At 39.4% G+C, this 17,064-nt stretch overlaps 2 protein-coding genes across 2 annotated transcripts; both read right to left on the bottom strand.

Annotated features, from left to right (window-relative positions):
• Window positions 1–6,835: 6,835 nt before the first annotated feature.
• LOC112295567 (RING-H2 finger protein ATL43) lies at window positions 6,836–10,663 on the bottom strand. The gene is made up of 3 exons (XM_024547333.3): window positions 8,685–10,663; window positions 8,199–8,501; window positions 6,836–8,066 (listed from the first exon to the last, which is right to left on the bottom strand). Exons 1-3 carry the CDS (start codon window positions 9,048–9,050, stop codon window positions 7,143–7,145), a joined length of 1,593 nt encoding a protein of 530 aa, XP_024403101.1. The 5' UTR covers window positions 9,051–10,663; the 3' UTR covers window positions 6,836–7,142.
• A 2,845-nt stretch (window positions 10,664–13,508) lies between these two features.
• On the bottom strand, window positions 13,509–15,769 carry LOC112295554 (uncharacterized). Its single transcript, XM_024547314.3, has 2 exons — window positions 14,783–15,769; window positions 13,509–14,575 (listed from the first exon to the last, which is right to left on the bottom strand). Exons 1-2 carry the CDS (start codon window positions 15,387–15,389, stop codon window positions 13,920–13,922), a joined length of 1,263 nt encoding a protein of 420 aa, XP_024403082.1. The 5' UTR covers window positions 15,390–15,769; the 3' UTR covers window positions 13,509–13,919.
• Window positions 15,770–17,064: the final 1,295 nt, after the last annotated feature.

Here is a 17,064-nt window from a genome sequence, read left to right as displayed (position 1 = left end):
TCAAATAGATTGGATTTTCCGAACTCTTACTTTCTATAAAAGTATAACTAACAATGTAGTTAATGAAGTAGAGAGTCATAAGTCCAGTTCAATTAAATCCATATTTATAGGTGCAAAAGCTTTCTTGCATGCTGCTATAAAAGAATCACCATATATTATTTATGCCACACTTATTTCTACTGGTGGAAAGACTTCAAGTGGCATTCCAAGCCAATATCAAGAATTTCAAGATGTATTCAAAAAAAAGAATGCGGATACACTTCCGGAACATCGTCCCTATGATTGCTCAATTGACGTTCAAGAAGGAGCACAACCACCATTCGGACCAATCTACAATTTATTACAAAATGAGTTGACTAAACTCAAGGAGTATATTGAAAAAAAAAATCTAGCCAAGAATTTCATATGCCATTCTAAATCTCCGGCAGGAGCTCCAATTCTATTTGTGAAGAAAAAAGATGGATCATTGCAGATGTGTGTTGATTATCGAGGACTCAACAAGATTACTATCAAGAATAGGTATCTACTACCTTTAGTATCTGTACTTCTTGATCAGCTGAATCAAGCTAAGATCTATACAAAAATAGATCTCCGGGGAGCATACAATCTAGTATGCATCAAAAATGGAAGACTACGTTTTGAACTAGGTATGGATATTTTGAATACAACGTCATACCTTTTGGACTTACAAATGCACTAGCAGCTTTTCAACATCTAATGAATGATGTTTTTCAAGAGTTTTTGGACGATTTTGTGGTCTGTTATCTAGATGACATCTTGATCTATTCTATGAATCTAGAAGAACATGAACTTCATGTTCATCGTGTATTACAAAAATTAAGAGATGCAGGATTCTATGCCAAGATAGAAAAGTGTGTATTCCACACTACTCAAGTCAATTTCTTAGGTTACATCATTTCAAATGATGGACTTATGATGGATCTTAAGAAAGTTCAAACTATTATAGATTGGAAGATCCCCAAAACGGTAAGAGATGTCCAATATTTTTTGGGATTTTTCAACTACTATCGAATCTTCATCAAGGACTTCTCTCGAGTTGCAGCTCCACTTACACGTTTGACTTGTAAAGACAAACTCCAATGGAATCAAGAAGCGGAAGTTGCTTTTGAATCTTTGAAGATAGTGTTTGTTTCTGCACCAATCTTGTATCATGTTGATTTTTCCAAAGCATTCTTTATGGAAACAGATGCATCAGACTTTACTCTAGATGTGGTTTTATCACAAATGAGAACAAATGACAAACTTCATCCAATAGCCTTTCATTTAAGAAAATTCTTAGCAGCAGAAATCAATTATGATATCCACGACAAAGAACTTCTTGCAATCATGGATTCTTTTCAAGAATGGTGTCATTATCTAGAAGGCACTTTCAGACCAGTCACCGTATATACAGATCACAAGAACCTCGAGTATTTTATATCAGCACGCATATTAAATTGTCGTCAAGCTCATTGGAGCATGTCTTTATCAAGATTCGAGTTCATCATCACTTATCGGCCAGGAAAACAACAAGGTTTGTTTGATGCCTTGTCTAGACGTTCTTATCTTGCATCAAAAGAAGGAGATGCAGCTTTTGAACAACAAAAAATGGTTCTCTTGAAGCTAGAGCAATTTCATCTTCGAGCAATAAAATCAATATTGATTGTTGATTTAACTTTTCTTAAGCAAGTCCAGTTAAGTATGTCTTCAGACCCTCTTGTTCATGATATCAAGAATAATTCTTCTAAATCTCATGATCCTTCTAAATTTGAATTCAAGAACAACCTACTCTATTTCGAAGGATGCCTATATGTTCCAGAAGGAGAAGCACGTTTACGTATTCTTCAAGCTCATCACGACTTTTCAGCAGCAGGATATTTTGGATATAATAAGACTTTAGAGCTAATATCTAGGGATTTTTGGTGGCCTCAAATGTGGAAGGCAGTCAAAGATTTTGTACAATCATGTGATATTTGCTCAAGATCAAAAACTCCTCGTCATCGACCTTTTGGACTTCTTCAGCCATTACCCATTCCAAAACAACCATGGTCTTCTGTTTTTATGGACTTCATCACGGATCTTCTAATCTCAGATTCTTATGACTCTATATTCGTGATAGTAGACCATTTTACCAAGATGGCACATTTTGTACCATGTACAAAATCTATCACAGGTAAAGAAACAGCTAAGCTCTTTCTTGATAATATCTATCGCTATCATGGATTACCCAAAGATATTATATCAGATAGGGGAACTCAATTTGTATCAAGATTTTGGCGGACTCTTTTCAAGATTCTTAAAGTGGATATAAAACTATCTTCGACATTCCATCCTCAAACTGATGGACGAACGGAGCATGTTAATCAAGTTTTGGAGTAATATTTAAGATGTACCATTAATTACCAACAAGATGATTGGACAACTCTTTTGCCATTGGCAGAGTTTGCTTATAATAACACGGTACATTCTTCTACAAAATAAACACCTTTCTTTGTTAATTATGGTTATCATCCACGACTTGATACTTTTAACTTTTCAAAAGTTGATAATCCTGCTGCAAAAGATTTGGCGATTCATTTATCAAAGCTACATGCAATGATGAAGGCGTAGTTAAAAGAGGCTCAAGAACAACAAAAGGTCAATGCGGATGTCTATCGAAAGGAACAACCACCATTTTTCTTGGGTGATAAGGTATGGCTACTTCGTCGCAATATCAAGTCCACTCGTCCTTGTGACAAGTTGGACTATCGAAGACTTGGACCATTTTCTATTTCTATACAAATCAATCCAGTTGCATATCGTTTACATCTACCGGAGTCAATAAAAATCCATCCAGTATTCCACATATCTCTTCTTGAACCATACAAGATAGTGGACATATCAAGAAGATGACAAGCTCCACCTCTTCCTATAGAAGTGGATAATAATGAAGAGTTTGAAGTAGAAGAAGTTTTAGATTCAAGGCGGCGCTGAAATAAATTAGAATATCTTGTCAATTCGTGAGGATATGATATTAGTGAACGCACATAGGAGCTAATAAAGAATCTTACAAATGCAACAAAGGCGGTGGAGGCTTTTCATCAACGACATCCATCAAAACCAAGATGAAAACCTTCTTTATAAAAGAAACAACATCTAGGCAAGATAACATTCTACTTTCAATCTTTGTTCGTAGCTTCTTTGTAGTTGTGACGCTTAGAAGATGGAGAACCAACAACGGGCGGATTCGACTCAGGAGCCTTCATTTGCTGACCTACCGAACGAGACATTACGATTGTCACAACCTTCAAGACGACGCAATCAAGATGAAGATCTTCAAGAACGACATGTTCTTCCTCGAATAGATGGTGAGATACAATGTGTTTGATATCACAATTTGGGAAGGGACTCCCGATGTTTGGTGATTTTGCTAGAGGTAGGAATAACTCCTGATGATGTTCCAAATGTTCTATTCGAAGGAAGTTATGAAGGCCTCAACAATGATCAAATAACTGGATGGTCTTCTTGCCCTGGTATGGGACACTACCGATGGTTGAGAGGCCCTATCAATCATCTTCGAAGAGAACAAAGATAAGAGTTTGTGGCGAATACAATTCGTCGCATCATAGATTTCCTCAACATATGATGACCGCTTTTCATGGAACTCGTCCTTAGAAGGGAGGGTAATGTCATGGACATACTCATGTAAGCTAGTAATTACATATATAAATAGCTGGAAGTAAGTAAAAGTAGGTAAAAGTAAGTTAATTCTATAGTATTTAATATGGAAGCTTTCTAGAAGCTTTATAAACGCTGCTTTGACTTCATAGGTATCTTTAATTGATTTTTTGGATTAGAAACATGGTCAACAAGTTGGCCATGTGCCACACATGTTGTTAGCTTGAAGATCAAGCTAACTATGTGGCCCACACATAGAAAAACTTGCCTTGTAAGTCAAGGCATGTGTCCTACAAAGTCAACATATATTGGAGGTCATATAGAACGTCGCCACGTAGCCCCTAGTTAGATAGTATATATAGAGACAAGAGTGAAGTCCTCTTCACTCTTGTCAACTCCTTTCTTGCTTCTAGTCTAGTTTCAAGGGTCTCTAGTTTTCTTGTCTTTTGGCAATAGCCATTCCAGTTTCTTTTTCAATATATATACTTGTTTATTTATATTTTGTTACCTTTCTTTGAGTGAAGGCTCACTTGTCTGAATTTCTTTTTTATCGAGTTCTTGTCCTTGACACCAACTTGTCAATATTCTTAAGATTATTTTTGTTTTGTTTTGTTTTGTTTTTTTTTTTTTTGTCTAAATATCTTTAACTTTAGTACAAGCTTACTTTTATCAAGTTCATCTCATGTGCCAAAGACATATAAATACCACTATCTTAGACTAAGCTTCTTTAGGTATAAATAAAATAGCTTAATAATATATCAAAAAGTATTTCTTACAACACAAAAGTATATTTAAACAACTAGTAATTGAAATCTTTTTTAAAAAAAATAGAAGATGGATATCTAATAGAGGTTATTTTATCACCTATAAAATTATATATATATATATATATATATATATATATATATATCTTAAAGAACTAATCCAATTTTTTTTTCTTCTTATATTCTTAATTTCAAACTTTATATCCAAACTTTAATATTTATTGTTCAAGCTTAGAATGTTATAACAAAGACTTTAATAAGAATATTTTGTAAGTCATAAAAAAATAATTATTATCAATAATAGAAACTATAAATAAATAAATAAATAAATAAATAAATCTCAATATGTCAATTATTAGCAAAATATCTTTATAGTAAAAAGAATTAATCAATAATGTGGTGTTAAATATTACTTAAAATAATTCTCACTTAGGCAAAAGTTATATCTATAATAATTTTTCTTGCATTTTTATCTTAGAGCATCATCTCAAATAAGAATGGTATCTAAATGCTTATAATAAAGTAGATGTTTTCAACCAATTAGACTCTTTAAACTTTTTTTTTCTAAGACCAGGTCATAGAATAGAAACTTTATGTTTGTTTTGAGTCTTTATTTTTATATTTTTGAAATCATTTATATTCTTAATATAAAAATTCTTTTGTACAAGTCCATATATATTCTAAATTTCTTTTTTATAAATAAAATAATTCTTTATTGATACTGGTTGATCCTTATTGCATTTCTTAAATAAATGACATGTAAATCTCATCTATATATATATATATATATATATATATATATATTTTATTTATTTATTTATTTATTTATATTAGTATGAATACAAACTATTTATACAAACTATAAATTCATTATAAAAGAACTAATTGCTTACAATATAAGAATTTCAAATATTGCTATAGAGTCCATCTAATTCTTATTGTAGACAATCAATTTGTTGTTATTAACATGTTTAAACTTTGGATATTATATTACAACAACGCAACATATTAATTGCTATTGCTTCATTTAGAGGTAGCAAATACAACCTTCTTTGGTATATCTATCTTTATTTTTATTTGTGGTTTTTTTATCTTTCTATCCTTTATCAAATATGATGGATTTCTTATTATTATACATCTTTAAAGAAAATACCATATTGTTAATGAAAGCACAAATTTATATCCATGTGTAAAAGAAAATATTGACATTCAAACCTAAATTGTCAATAGTCTTTACTATATCTTATTATTCCATATTATAAAACATTGTTACTGAACAAAGACAATAGTAAAAACTAATTCTTTTAGTTTATTGTCTTATTCCATTAATAATTCTTAATACTTCCTATATTTCTAGATTTAATTTTTGTACAAACAAACCTTGTATTGATGTCATCTCAAATCTTTCTTTTTACTAAAATAAAATAAAAAACCATATTTTAATGAATATATACCACTTACCTATTACTCTTTGTATTCAATATGTACCCAACGTTTTGTAGATTGATATTATCATTGTCAAAATCCTTACTTAATTTCTCATTTCTTTCCCATCATAGGTCTCTTACACACAAACATTCCAAGAAGTGGCACTTGCACCTAATAATGCATATTAAATAAATAAACAATATGGTCAATAAAATACTTTGGGTGTGGTTCTTCTTACATTCTGTCTTTCATGCAATCCACCCTTTTGTTGCACATTCTTGCTACATTCTATTGGCCTTGCTTCTAAACTTGTGGATTAATTAACAAACAATTTGGCAATATTCTCTCATTGCACTCAAGTACACCCTCCTCAATAGCAAGTGCATTATGACCTACTACATTGTCATCAAATTCTCAAACAATTTCAAAATTCCAATTAACAATTTTTAATACACAAACGAATATAGTAATAAGAACATAATCCAAATTCATTTCAAAGTAATAATACGATTTTACAGAATATCTGAGAAGGTGAATGAATTATTACACAAGGTATGTTTGAAATAACCAACCAAGATTAATTGATTAAATCAAAATTCATAAATTAATACTCAATTAGTAGTGCTGGATTTTGCTTGCAATTGTTTTCTCTCAGATGAGCTCACGTCAAATTTAACATGATTTTTATAGAAAATTAGAAAGAATTTTGACAGTACTGACAAATGTCCAGTTGCATCAGTGGTGATTTTATCAGATCCGGGGATTTTGTTAGCAGGAGCGGTGGAGATTAATTAACGATAATCGCAGACTGTTGCTGAGGCTATGTACTTTTCGATTCCTCCATTCCAGTGCTTTGATGAATTCTTTCCGTACCGTTACTTCAAATGGGTTTTTTTAAGAGGAGATGCAGTCAACACAACTTCCGTATCACGCACACGAGATATTCACCTAGTGAGTAGACAGTCAAACTTAAACTCAGGACAGTATTGGCGGTTCACTGATAAGGATACACCTTCTGTGATTGATCTGTATAAATTATTGTACAATGTGGCTTCTGCTTACCTTACTGAACTTAGTACAAAATCACCGAAAAATTGATCATCAGAACTACATGAACTAAATAGCTCCAACAGATGTTCGGGGTGACTGATTTTCAGTACTCTTACACAGCAGCCTCGAAAGATGCCCTTGCTGACCCTCACGAGGAGAAGTACCCCTCGTTCACACAAGTCTACCAGCTCGAGACATCTCTGCAAACTCATCGTGTGTCAAAAAAAAAAAGGAGGACGCTTACTAAGTTTTGGATGAGAGATCAAACTCCCGATTGATTCTCTGGACCATGAAAGCCCGCTTCTCTCTCCCCACAAACCGGTTCAGCGTCTTCCGAGCAATGGAGAGCCATTTCCGAGCCTTCTCCTCTTCTCGTGTAGGAGCTCCATCAGGAGCTTCACCCACAAGCGTCAAGTCTTTCTTCCGTGATTGTGCAACTCGTTCAAGCACAGTGATCTCCGACATGGTTCTCAGATCAACCCTGGGAAGCAATCTGCCTTCAGGGTCAATGATAGTTCTCCCTAAGGAGAATCCTCTCTTCAAGAATGGCAAATTCTTCCCAGCACCGTTCACCCCTGGTGGCAACGGTGGCCTGTCTATGATGCCAGAAAGACGGCTGGTAGACCGCCGAGATGGCTCTGGAGGCATCTCAACAGAGATATCAGAAGAAGTAGACAACTCATCGCCCAATCTGGTCGATGCACCATGCTTCCAGGATGCAGACCCTCGGTCTTTTCTACTGAAACTAGTGGACAGGCGTGCCTTGCCATCAACTATGGTGAACTCTTGGCAAGTAGACGATGTAGCGTCTGCCCTGGAACTGGAGCTGGAGCGCCGATTGAAAAATTCCACTTCACCCCGTTTAAAAGGAGGGTGCAGATCGTTTCTAGAGCTGTTGGACATGCGAGAAACAGACAACCTTTCGTTCGGTCCGAATAAAGTGTGTGTGTTGAGGAGCAAGATGTCTGCACAGGCGAAGTCACTCCATCGCTGTTGCATGACAACATCAGAAATGATGATTCGGTGGCCGAGTCTTCTACCAGATGGCATACGGTGCGAATCTAGTGTGTGCTCCAGTGGAGGATCACCGAGCAACATCCCATCTGTCCGGCAAACCTGCCTCTTTGTACTTATAGTCCCACTCGTGCTGTCCCGTTGGACCACAATCTGTAAGGGAAATGAGAAGGAACAAAGAAGGAAACATAAGGTTCCATATTCTAGTGTGTGTTGACAAAACGTCACATAGATTAGAACTCCAATTGAAAGAAGTGGAAATATGATGCAATGGTAGTAGCATGCCTGAGAAGTACGTTCTCGCCTATCGGCGGAGGATCGCCGAGGAAGAGAACAGCTTCTAGGCAAGGACGCCACAACAGCGAGCTCTTGGCTCACTGCTTCTTGCGAGTTCCTAGCGATCACCATGTCGTCGACTAGAGAGAGGTCGTCGGAGGTGATACAATGTCGACATAGTGGGCATGTGGAATGAGACACTAACCATGTGTCAACACAGTCCAAATGGAAGGCGTGCTTGCACTTCGGAAGCAGGCGCAAGATATCGGCGTCTTCAAAACGACTCAAACAAACTGCACACTCCAACCCTTCCTGCAGGCAACTTGATTCTCAAATTCATGGACCAGAAAATTGTTTTCAAATCCTCACAGGGAACTAGATCTTCTAACCATGAGCTGATTAAAATTTCGATCACAGTCGAGGTAAACTGGAAATGATATGAAATTTGAGGCTGACCGAAATAAAGTAAAGTAACAGGCCTCGAATAGGCCTTACCTTCACACCCTGTAAAGACGCAAAAGTAAACATGGGAAGGGCTTCTACAATCGCCCTATCAAGACCAGCATCCACATGGAAAGCTGCGGGAGCAGCTGCAGGGGCTTCTTCGGGGGCAGCCCCTTCTCCCTCGGCCTCCGCGACACGCTTGCAATGCTTGGCATAGAGTAGTAAGAGGAAGGTGAGGGAAAACATGGTGGTGAGAACGCCAATAATCACAGCAATACTGGGACGAAATGGGGTCGCGCCGGGCGACCCTCTCGGTTCCGGAGAATTGGGAAATGGCCGGGAGCCATTGGAAGGCGGCTGGTAGTAGGGCAACGGCGCAGGTGACGGCCCTCCGAAGTCTCCATATGTCAGTGACATGCTTGGAAGGAGCCTGAAGCATTCGCAAGAGCTACATTCATGCGACAAACAAGCAAGTAGTTCCAGGTAGAAAACTTGACAAACCTCCGAGCTCCATTTCTCCAGTACTCATCCCACAAGAGCACCCAGATCGAGGATCACTGTCCAGGAATTCTTCGTTAAAGCAGAGTTACCTTTGACATTGCAAAATGTAGGCTTCCCCTCCAGCACGCAAAGCCCATTGGCAATGCCACCTACCCGAAGCTCCTTTGCAAATTATTTAGAGTAGCACAGCGAGTTCATGTCTCCAAAATTCGGCATGTGGGAATCTCGAGAACAGTTGCCTTTGATTCCTACCTCTCACTGCATTCATGTCCTCCTGGCCACAGTAATGCAGTGTATTAACGAAAATCTCAGGTGATGCTCCTGGGATATGAAACAATTCGAGAAAGCTTTCCCTGCTTGGACGAACAAGCCCTAAAATGGCTATTCGTGAACGATCCGAAAAGATTCCTGGTACGAGTACACTGTAACAGAGCTCGAAAGGTCATCCAGCGGGAAAAGCCTAAAGATCCACATCAGATATAGCATTCACGTCGACAAAAAGCGATATCACCAGGTTCCATGTTATCACATCTGCACATTCTTCAGCAAATAACAACGGCGTATTGGCGCAGCTTGAAGGAATGAGGACACCATTTTCTTCGAACCATAAAATCACTTTGAGAATTTCCCATCCTTGACCTCGAATAAGAAGCTTGCTTAATGGTGTCCAAACCTCATAATTGAAACTTAAGCTCCACTCACAGAAATCGCCATTGCTACATCAACGTCGCAATGGCCTCCGAGCTAAAACTCAAATGGCGATCATCACCATCAAGCGTCAACACCAACCCCAGCTACCGTCCTCACACAGACGCTACCTTCCTGCTGCTCGTCTCAGCAGATACCAAAACAATCTTCCAGCGACGGCCGCCAATACACACACACACTGCCATTATCACCACTGCCAGCTCCCCAAAATGCCCGAGAACAGCATCCTCCTCCTGCTCATCAGCATCATCATCATCATCGCAAAATCCTTCCAGAAATAACACAGCACTCAAATACCGTCATCGGACTGGATCAATCCTTCTCCAGTCAACCAATACATCTGACGTCAACTCCAACCCTAACATGCCAACATTGACGCCAATTCGAGACGACATGGCCAGACCCCTCTCTCCAAAGAGCTGCCCAGCTCGTACGGATCAGGCGCAGAGTAACAGAGGCGCATCAGTCTGTCACCCACTGTGGACTGATCGCAGTAACTCTAATCCTTCCATGCCTGCTACTGCCTCTACTGCTTCTGCTTCTTCTTCGTCTTCTGCTACTGCTGCTGCTTCGCTTCCTGCACCCGCTGCCACGAAACTCAAACGGTCCCAGACACCACGCCCCTGCATGCGAATACACCCAAACTCCCCATCGATGTCTAGATCTAGGCGAGCAATCACGAAGTATTGCCAATGCAGGACCCAGCAAGGTCCAAATCCGCACCTGGCATAATTTACCTACAACGTTGTCACTTGCAAGTGACTACCAGCAAGAAGCCGTGCGGAGGAGGGCCGGCCCTCCGCCCAGCGCGTAATCAATACATAGGCCCCTTCCTGTAGGCTTCTGGCTGACGGCCCTGACTAACTGCATCCAACACTCGCCATGGCTCCGCCGGTCGTATCCACCGGCTGCCCCGAGCCGAACCCGAAGCTGGGGCTCGGGGTGCAGGTGGGGTGACAAGCCGGCCAGCCATGTGGGCGGTGTCAGTGAAGAAGGAGCCCCTCCTCATTCAAAGTCCAGCAGTTAGTTGCACCAGACCCATGGCGTCCCATCTACTCTATCTATGGCCTGGGGCTTTTGTTGCAGCAGCACTGGGTTTGGCTTTTTGTTGTTTGCCTCCCTGTTGCTCTGTTTCTTCTGCTTCTTCCTTCTTCAATGCATTGTCTAAGTATAGAGCCAGGGCGAGATGGAGGTAGAGAGTAAGTGAGTGAGATAGAGAATGAGTTGAGTGAGTGAGACTCACCTGCAGCTGCCATGGAATTTGGTGGAGTACTCCTGAGAATTAATTCTAAGGATGGATGATTTTGGACGCAGTGAAAACGATAGGATTTTACTGTTATTTCATACTTAGATTGGGGTGGAATTGGAACGACGTGTTTGGTAGGGTAGTGATTTGTTGTGTGACTTGGGCTTTGAACATGACAGTGTACACCACCTTTATTATCCCCCTAGTTTACTTGAAAACAACTAACCAACTTGTAAGGCTCCTTCACCATGATCCCAGTCCTATATATATATATATATATATATATATTAAAAACCTTAAATTAATTCGAAGATTTTAGGTTATTTTTAATAGAACATTCTAAACACTAGTATAATTGTTAATCATAATGTAAAATTTAGTGCTGATAATGTATTTTGTTTTGAAACGAATGAAATTTTAATTTCAATACAAAATTTTTGAATTTCATTTTGAATCAGAAAAATTAAAATTCACGTTGTGCATATATTACAGAAATTAAAAATAAATTTCATTACACAAATTTATAATTTTTGCACTTCTGTAAAATGATACAGCTATTGTTGATAAATATTAATAAAATAATAAGTATAAACATTACTATATCTTATGAAACTTGATTATATATGCATATATATATATATATATATAGAGAGAGAGAGAGAGAGAGAGAGATAGATAGATACAAAGAAATTAAGAATTTGTACACATGATTGAATATATTCTTATGTGTATTGTAATTTAACCTCTAAATAGCAATATTCAATTACAAAAATTGGTATCAAACATAATTATACTAAATTGATAAATACATTGAATAATTAGATATAATTTAATAATCATTAAAAATTAAAATATTATTGATTTAATTCAAGTTTTAAAATGTGAATATATTTCAAAATTTTAAACCGTTATTATTTCATTCAACATTATACTGTATATATAAATACCCACAAACATAAAACTCTAGTTTAATCCATGAATTATTATAACTTTAAAAAAAAGAAAAAAAAAGAAAAAAGAAAAAAAGAAAGTGAATTCAAACTGAAAAGATGATTGAATGGTATTAAATAATAAATTTATAGTAAATCTTGGGACTCCTTACATTAATCTTTTGATTTAATTTCTTTTGCATCTAATAAATCTTATCTCATTTTCTCTACTTACTTGGAAAGATCTTTGTATTTTAAATTACTTTTACCATGGCCAATTATTAAAACCCAATATTTGAGTATATATTATTAATAAATTCAAAAATTCACACAAATATTATATTAGTTTGTAATATCATGTTAAGTTTTAATAAAAGTAATTAAGCAAGTAAGACATATAACATCTTTGCTTTATAATGTTCATCGTCACTTCTTAAGTTTTATCTCATTAGAGTCCAATGTCAAGCTACTATTACAAACATTACTAAATAAATAAATAAAAATATATTATATTATTAAAATTAAAATTTTGAAGATATTTAAATCAGATAATGAAATTAAATAATTAAATAAAAAATTAAGTAAAACTATGTATTAATATGTTTTAAATATTTTATTTAAATAATTTTTCTGGACATGACCACCTGCCGATACATGGTGACCATTCTCTACGCACAATTTCAAGGATGGCGGTACCCATGCCAACGATAGAAACATCTGAGGATCAACGTCGAATTGTGACTAATGCCGACCACTATGCACCACATTCCCGGGTTTAATGGTTTCCGTGTGTTTGACTTGCAGTCATCCCTTGAGCGCGTGGACGATGCTTCACGTTCCGTCCACAATGGTGAAGATGCCGCTGCTAGCTCATCACAATGCTACATGCCTCAACTACATGTCGGCAATTCAAATATATCTGCGAGAATATTTCGCGAGTTGAGCGGAGACTTGTGGCGTCGGACCCGGAGTGGCTGTTCTGGACATTCCGAGTCATAGACACAATTCTAATGTCCAAACCTGCACATGTAACTCAGTTACAGAATTCTTGTGTGTATGAGTGTACATACTCAGTATGTGAAGTACGGAATTTTGATTGGTTTCGTTTAGGAGGGAGGATGGTAACTAACTTTGCTGAGTCAAAAATCAACATAACTTTGACTAGGTGCGAAATGAAGGACGGAACTGCGCATGGGTTGTACTTCAATTAGTAGTACACCTGGTTTTCAACTGTGATCACGTACGAAAAAACATCACAAAGCAATCACAATGGAACCCTCTTCTTACATCATCATCGTCACCATGCGTAAAAAGATGAAATTAACTCAAACCGCTGGTTTAAAGGTTTAAACTCCTTAAAGCCAAAGTATCAAATTGCAGCATTACTTACAAAGACGAGCATAGGGATTGTGGTCACGATGGCAGATGCAGTGACCAAGAGAATGCAACTCAGTGCTCTCCAGGGAAAATCATAGAAACATAGAAAAGTAGTAGGATGCAAGGTGAGAAGCCATGGCTCTATCAACAATTTGTAAATTACACTGAGATTGCACTACAAAATTGCAAATGTGAAAATGCCTAAAATTTAAGGGTCACTGTGATACTGCACTCTCTGAATTCTTCTGTGGTGACTCAAAGATAGCCTCTACAACTCTGTACACGCGCTGGGAATCTACATCTCTTCTCTGTACTAAAATCAGTCAATGGAGACTAACGGTGACTATGTAACAAAGTTGGAACAATATCAGCTCCTAATACTGATCATCCAGCTGCGACTTTCTCCTCGTGGTTACTCTCTCCGGATCTTCTTGTCAGCTGCGCAGATTTTTCTCGCACACTGCACGTTACCGTAGTCTCAGTGACGTGGGTTGACCATTAAGGGTATGACATAACCACTTATCTTTAAACTGGCAAATGGCGGGTGCGCGATGAAATGTCTGAGGTCGTCCTGCTGAGAGCACCCCTTATGCTGGCCAAACTAAACCTATCTGACCACGAGCGCTCTGGTGCGGCGCTCGATGCAATCGGAGCTTTGGGAGATTCTCCTTTACTTGAGCTTGGTCCAGCAGCTGCAGTTTTTCCAGTTTCCAAGTCGATTGTTACCCATTCATCTTCAGAGCGCTCTCTCGTGAGTCCACCGAAGAGGGTGGATTCCCCTATTCCCAAGTTCATGCTTCTGGCTCGTCTAAACCATGAGTCAGATGGCGCATCAGACTTCGGTACGGCGCTGCGAGTGGCATTCAATCTATACGAAGCAGGAGTATCAAGAGTACTATCGCCACCTGTCAGAAGATTTCGCAAAGCTATCAAGTCGGTTCCCAAGGATGACGATCGTCTGATGCCAGCGTTTGTGGGAGGTGCCACCAGTGGTTTTCGAAAGCTAGCATTCTTAGAGGAAGGATTTACGGGTAAGGCTGCGCCCTTCTCATACGCTTCGACACCACGCGCGGCGCGCTTGAAGGAAAGGGAGTTTCGAGATAGAGTTCCGCGTGCACTGTTTCGCTCGTCTTCTCGTGATGTGAGGGCACCAGGCATTGGTATTGAGTTGGTAGGATGGTCTGAAGCATACAAAGTTTTAAGCACAAAACTTAGACATTGGTACATTAATCTGATGGCTACTTTTATTCAAAAACTAGAAAATTACATGGGAAATGAAACCCTTTCAACCCTCACCTCTGACCAAATTTAAGCGAAGTGAAACAAGTGAGGTTTATACTATAACACTTTGATTAGAACCTCAAAATTCATCAAGGATGGAAATTTACCTTCTAGAGGCGAGACATTGCTCACGCGTTGCGAATCAGTGTCGCTGTCCCCGTACTCAGAAACCTCTGTAATCGTCTCTACGGGCTCCCCAAGCGCGACTTGCTCGCCATTCAAACTTTCAATGGCCCCGGGATGATCCAGCAAGCTTGCACGACACAAGGGGCAAGTTGAGTGTGAATCGAACCACGCATCGATGCACTCTTGGTGGAAAATATGCTTACAAGCCGGTAGTAGACGCAAGTTATCCTCCGGTTCGAATTCGGTCAGGCAGACAGGGCACTCCCGATCATCTTTTTCATCCAAATCCTTGCAGTGGATCAGAGGTAGCGCGTCAACCACTTCCTTGCGAAGACCCCGTGGTTTGGAGGAAACATTTGTGGATTGCGCTGTGGACGAAGCCGGTGGATAACCGCTCCCAGCACAATATCTTCGAACGAAGGTGGCGATGATCGCGGCCATGAAGCAGCCCCCGATCAGAACGATGATGAGAACTGCCGTGGTAGGATTGAAATTCACCTGGGCAAGATTATTGGAATCATAGTAGGGGACGTCGGCAGACGGATTGCCATTTCCCGGGGGATTCGAGTTACCTCCTACACCCGACATAAGTTCAATCGTCTACTAGAACTCAAAAGATTCGCGCAATCGAACAGCCTAATAATGTAGCTTAGTTACTTACGCACGATATTCCTTCCACGCCGCTCCTATCACAAACGTTTGAGGATCCCGATTAATGACAGTGCTCTTCCAGCTGATCCCCTCAAACCTGAAGAGCATTTCAATCTTCGCTCCACAAGGACCCAAGAACCGAAATTACAACAGACCAGACATTAGTTTTGTAGTACAAAGCAAAACTTTTCTTTCTTGCAGAAGGGGGCCTGGCCTATGCTTAGTGTGCCTGCAGTTGAAATTGAGGTCAACTGCGCTTCACGCAACCTCCAAACTTCTGCAATGGTTTCTTGGAAATAATCCCCTGCCTCTACAGCATGAACACACTACACTAACCTACCGCGTCACTTAACTATAAACCGACGGACATTCCTTCCTCTTCACCAATATTCGCGGCAGGCACCAACTCCTACACGGCCCGCCAGCGTAGCCAACCAGCTGCACAGTTTGCAATCACTCATTGGCCCCAGTTGGACTCCAGCATGAGCTATTGACATCCGAACCTACTCTGGAGACCAGGTGGGCTGTCACTATCCGGCAGGCGATTGCGGAGACAAGTTCTGCTGACAGGTGGTTACGAGGTGTTTTTGTAGGAATGCTTGAGAAGCGATGGTTGAAGGACAGCGCGTAGGTCTTCGAAAAGTAGTTTTGGTGACGAGACCCACATATACTGAATCTAGAAACGATGACGGTGTGGCTTTTCAGCGTTTTCCTAGCTGCTGCTTCGTCCGCTGTCACCGTGTGGCGGGACCTACCTGCAGGGAATCCGTCTGGATCTCCCTCAAAACTCGATATTGGTGCTGGATAGAATACTGTTGTACAAGCGGAGGAGAGTCCGCAGTTAGTGCAAGCTCACTCGAGCTTGATGTCCGGATTGCATATTGTTCACACCAATCTTCAGAGTAAAAAAAAAAAAAAAGAAACAAAAATACAAAAACAAAACAAAACAAAACCCTTTTGCACAACCATCCATTAAACAACAACTGAAACTATGAAGAATATGTTGGAATGCGCCTGATACATCATCTGAAATAAACGTAGGAAAAAAATAGGGAAAGAAGTAATGACAAAACCTCAACAATAAGAAAGAGCACATTTCAATTATCCAAGACAAACATTAAGCTTCTGGACCATACTTGGGTCTTCAACAGCCTCAATTAAACTCGCCAGAATCTGCCCTTATGGTCTGCCCATGTCTGGTTGAGCCTGCTGCCCAGGGCTAGGATCTCACAGCCTACTGACGTCAGCTCCCGCCAACTACGCTGGCAGGACCCGGTCAGACTGGGCAACGTCTCCCCGCTGGACCGTGGCAAGAGGTGGGTGACGTGGCCAGGGTCTAGTCCACATGGGACGATGGATGACATCCATCCTCCGAGGCACGAATCTTGGCCCCAATTCCGAATTCTCCCTGCTCATTTGTGGCCCTTCATTTTTTTAGTACCGATCCGGATCGGCAAGCTAATTAGAAGTAATACAGCTCCTCGTTTGTGTCTTTCGCAGCCAAAAGGAAAATTTACTTTACTTGTCTGATTCCCGTAGACGTAGCGAACCGTGCATCTTCTGACTTGAATCAGTTTCCTGATTGTCACACAGCAGTGGGAGCATCGAAAGC

Source organism: Physcomitrium patens, chromosome 18, assembly GCF_059467195.1.
Source record: "Physcomitrium patens ecotype Gransden chromosome 18, ASM5946719v1, whole genome shotgun sequence".
Taxonomy (NCBI): Eukaryota; Viridiplantae; Streptophyta; class Bryopsida; order Funariales; family Funariaceae; genus Physcomitrium; species Physcomitrium patens.
This window is presented reverse-complemented; position numbering and strand designations above follow the sequence as displayed.

What these genes read in the sequence shown, in the direction of transcription:
- LOC112295567 (XM_024547333.3), bottom strand. Translation starts at nt 9,050, where the DNA reads ATGTCACTGACATATGGAGACTTCGGAGGGCCGTCACCTGCGCCGTTG. An exon ending in CGTCTTTACAGGGTGTGAAG is followed by an intron (nt 8,502 to 8,684) that starts GTAAGGCCTATT and finishes AGTTGCCTGCAG; the next exon opens with GAAGGGTTGGAGTGTGCAGT. An exon ending in GGCGAGAACGTACTTCTCAG is followed by an intron (nt 8,067 to 8,198) that starts GCATGCTACTAC and finishes TTTCCCTTACAG; the next exon opens with ATTGTGGTCCAACGGGACAG.
- LOC112295554 (XM_024547314.3), bottom strand. Translation starts at nt 15,389, where the DNA reads ATGTCGGGTGTAGGAGGTAACTCGAATCCCCCGGGAAATGGCAATCCG. An exon ending in CAATGTCTCGCCTCTAGAAG is followed by an intron (nt 14,576 to 14,782) that starts GTAAATTTCCAT and finishes TGTATGCTTCAG; the next exon opens with ACCATCCTACCAACTCAATA.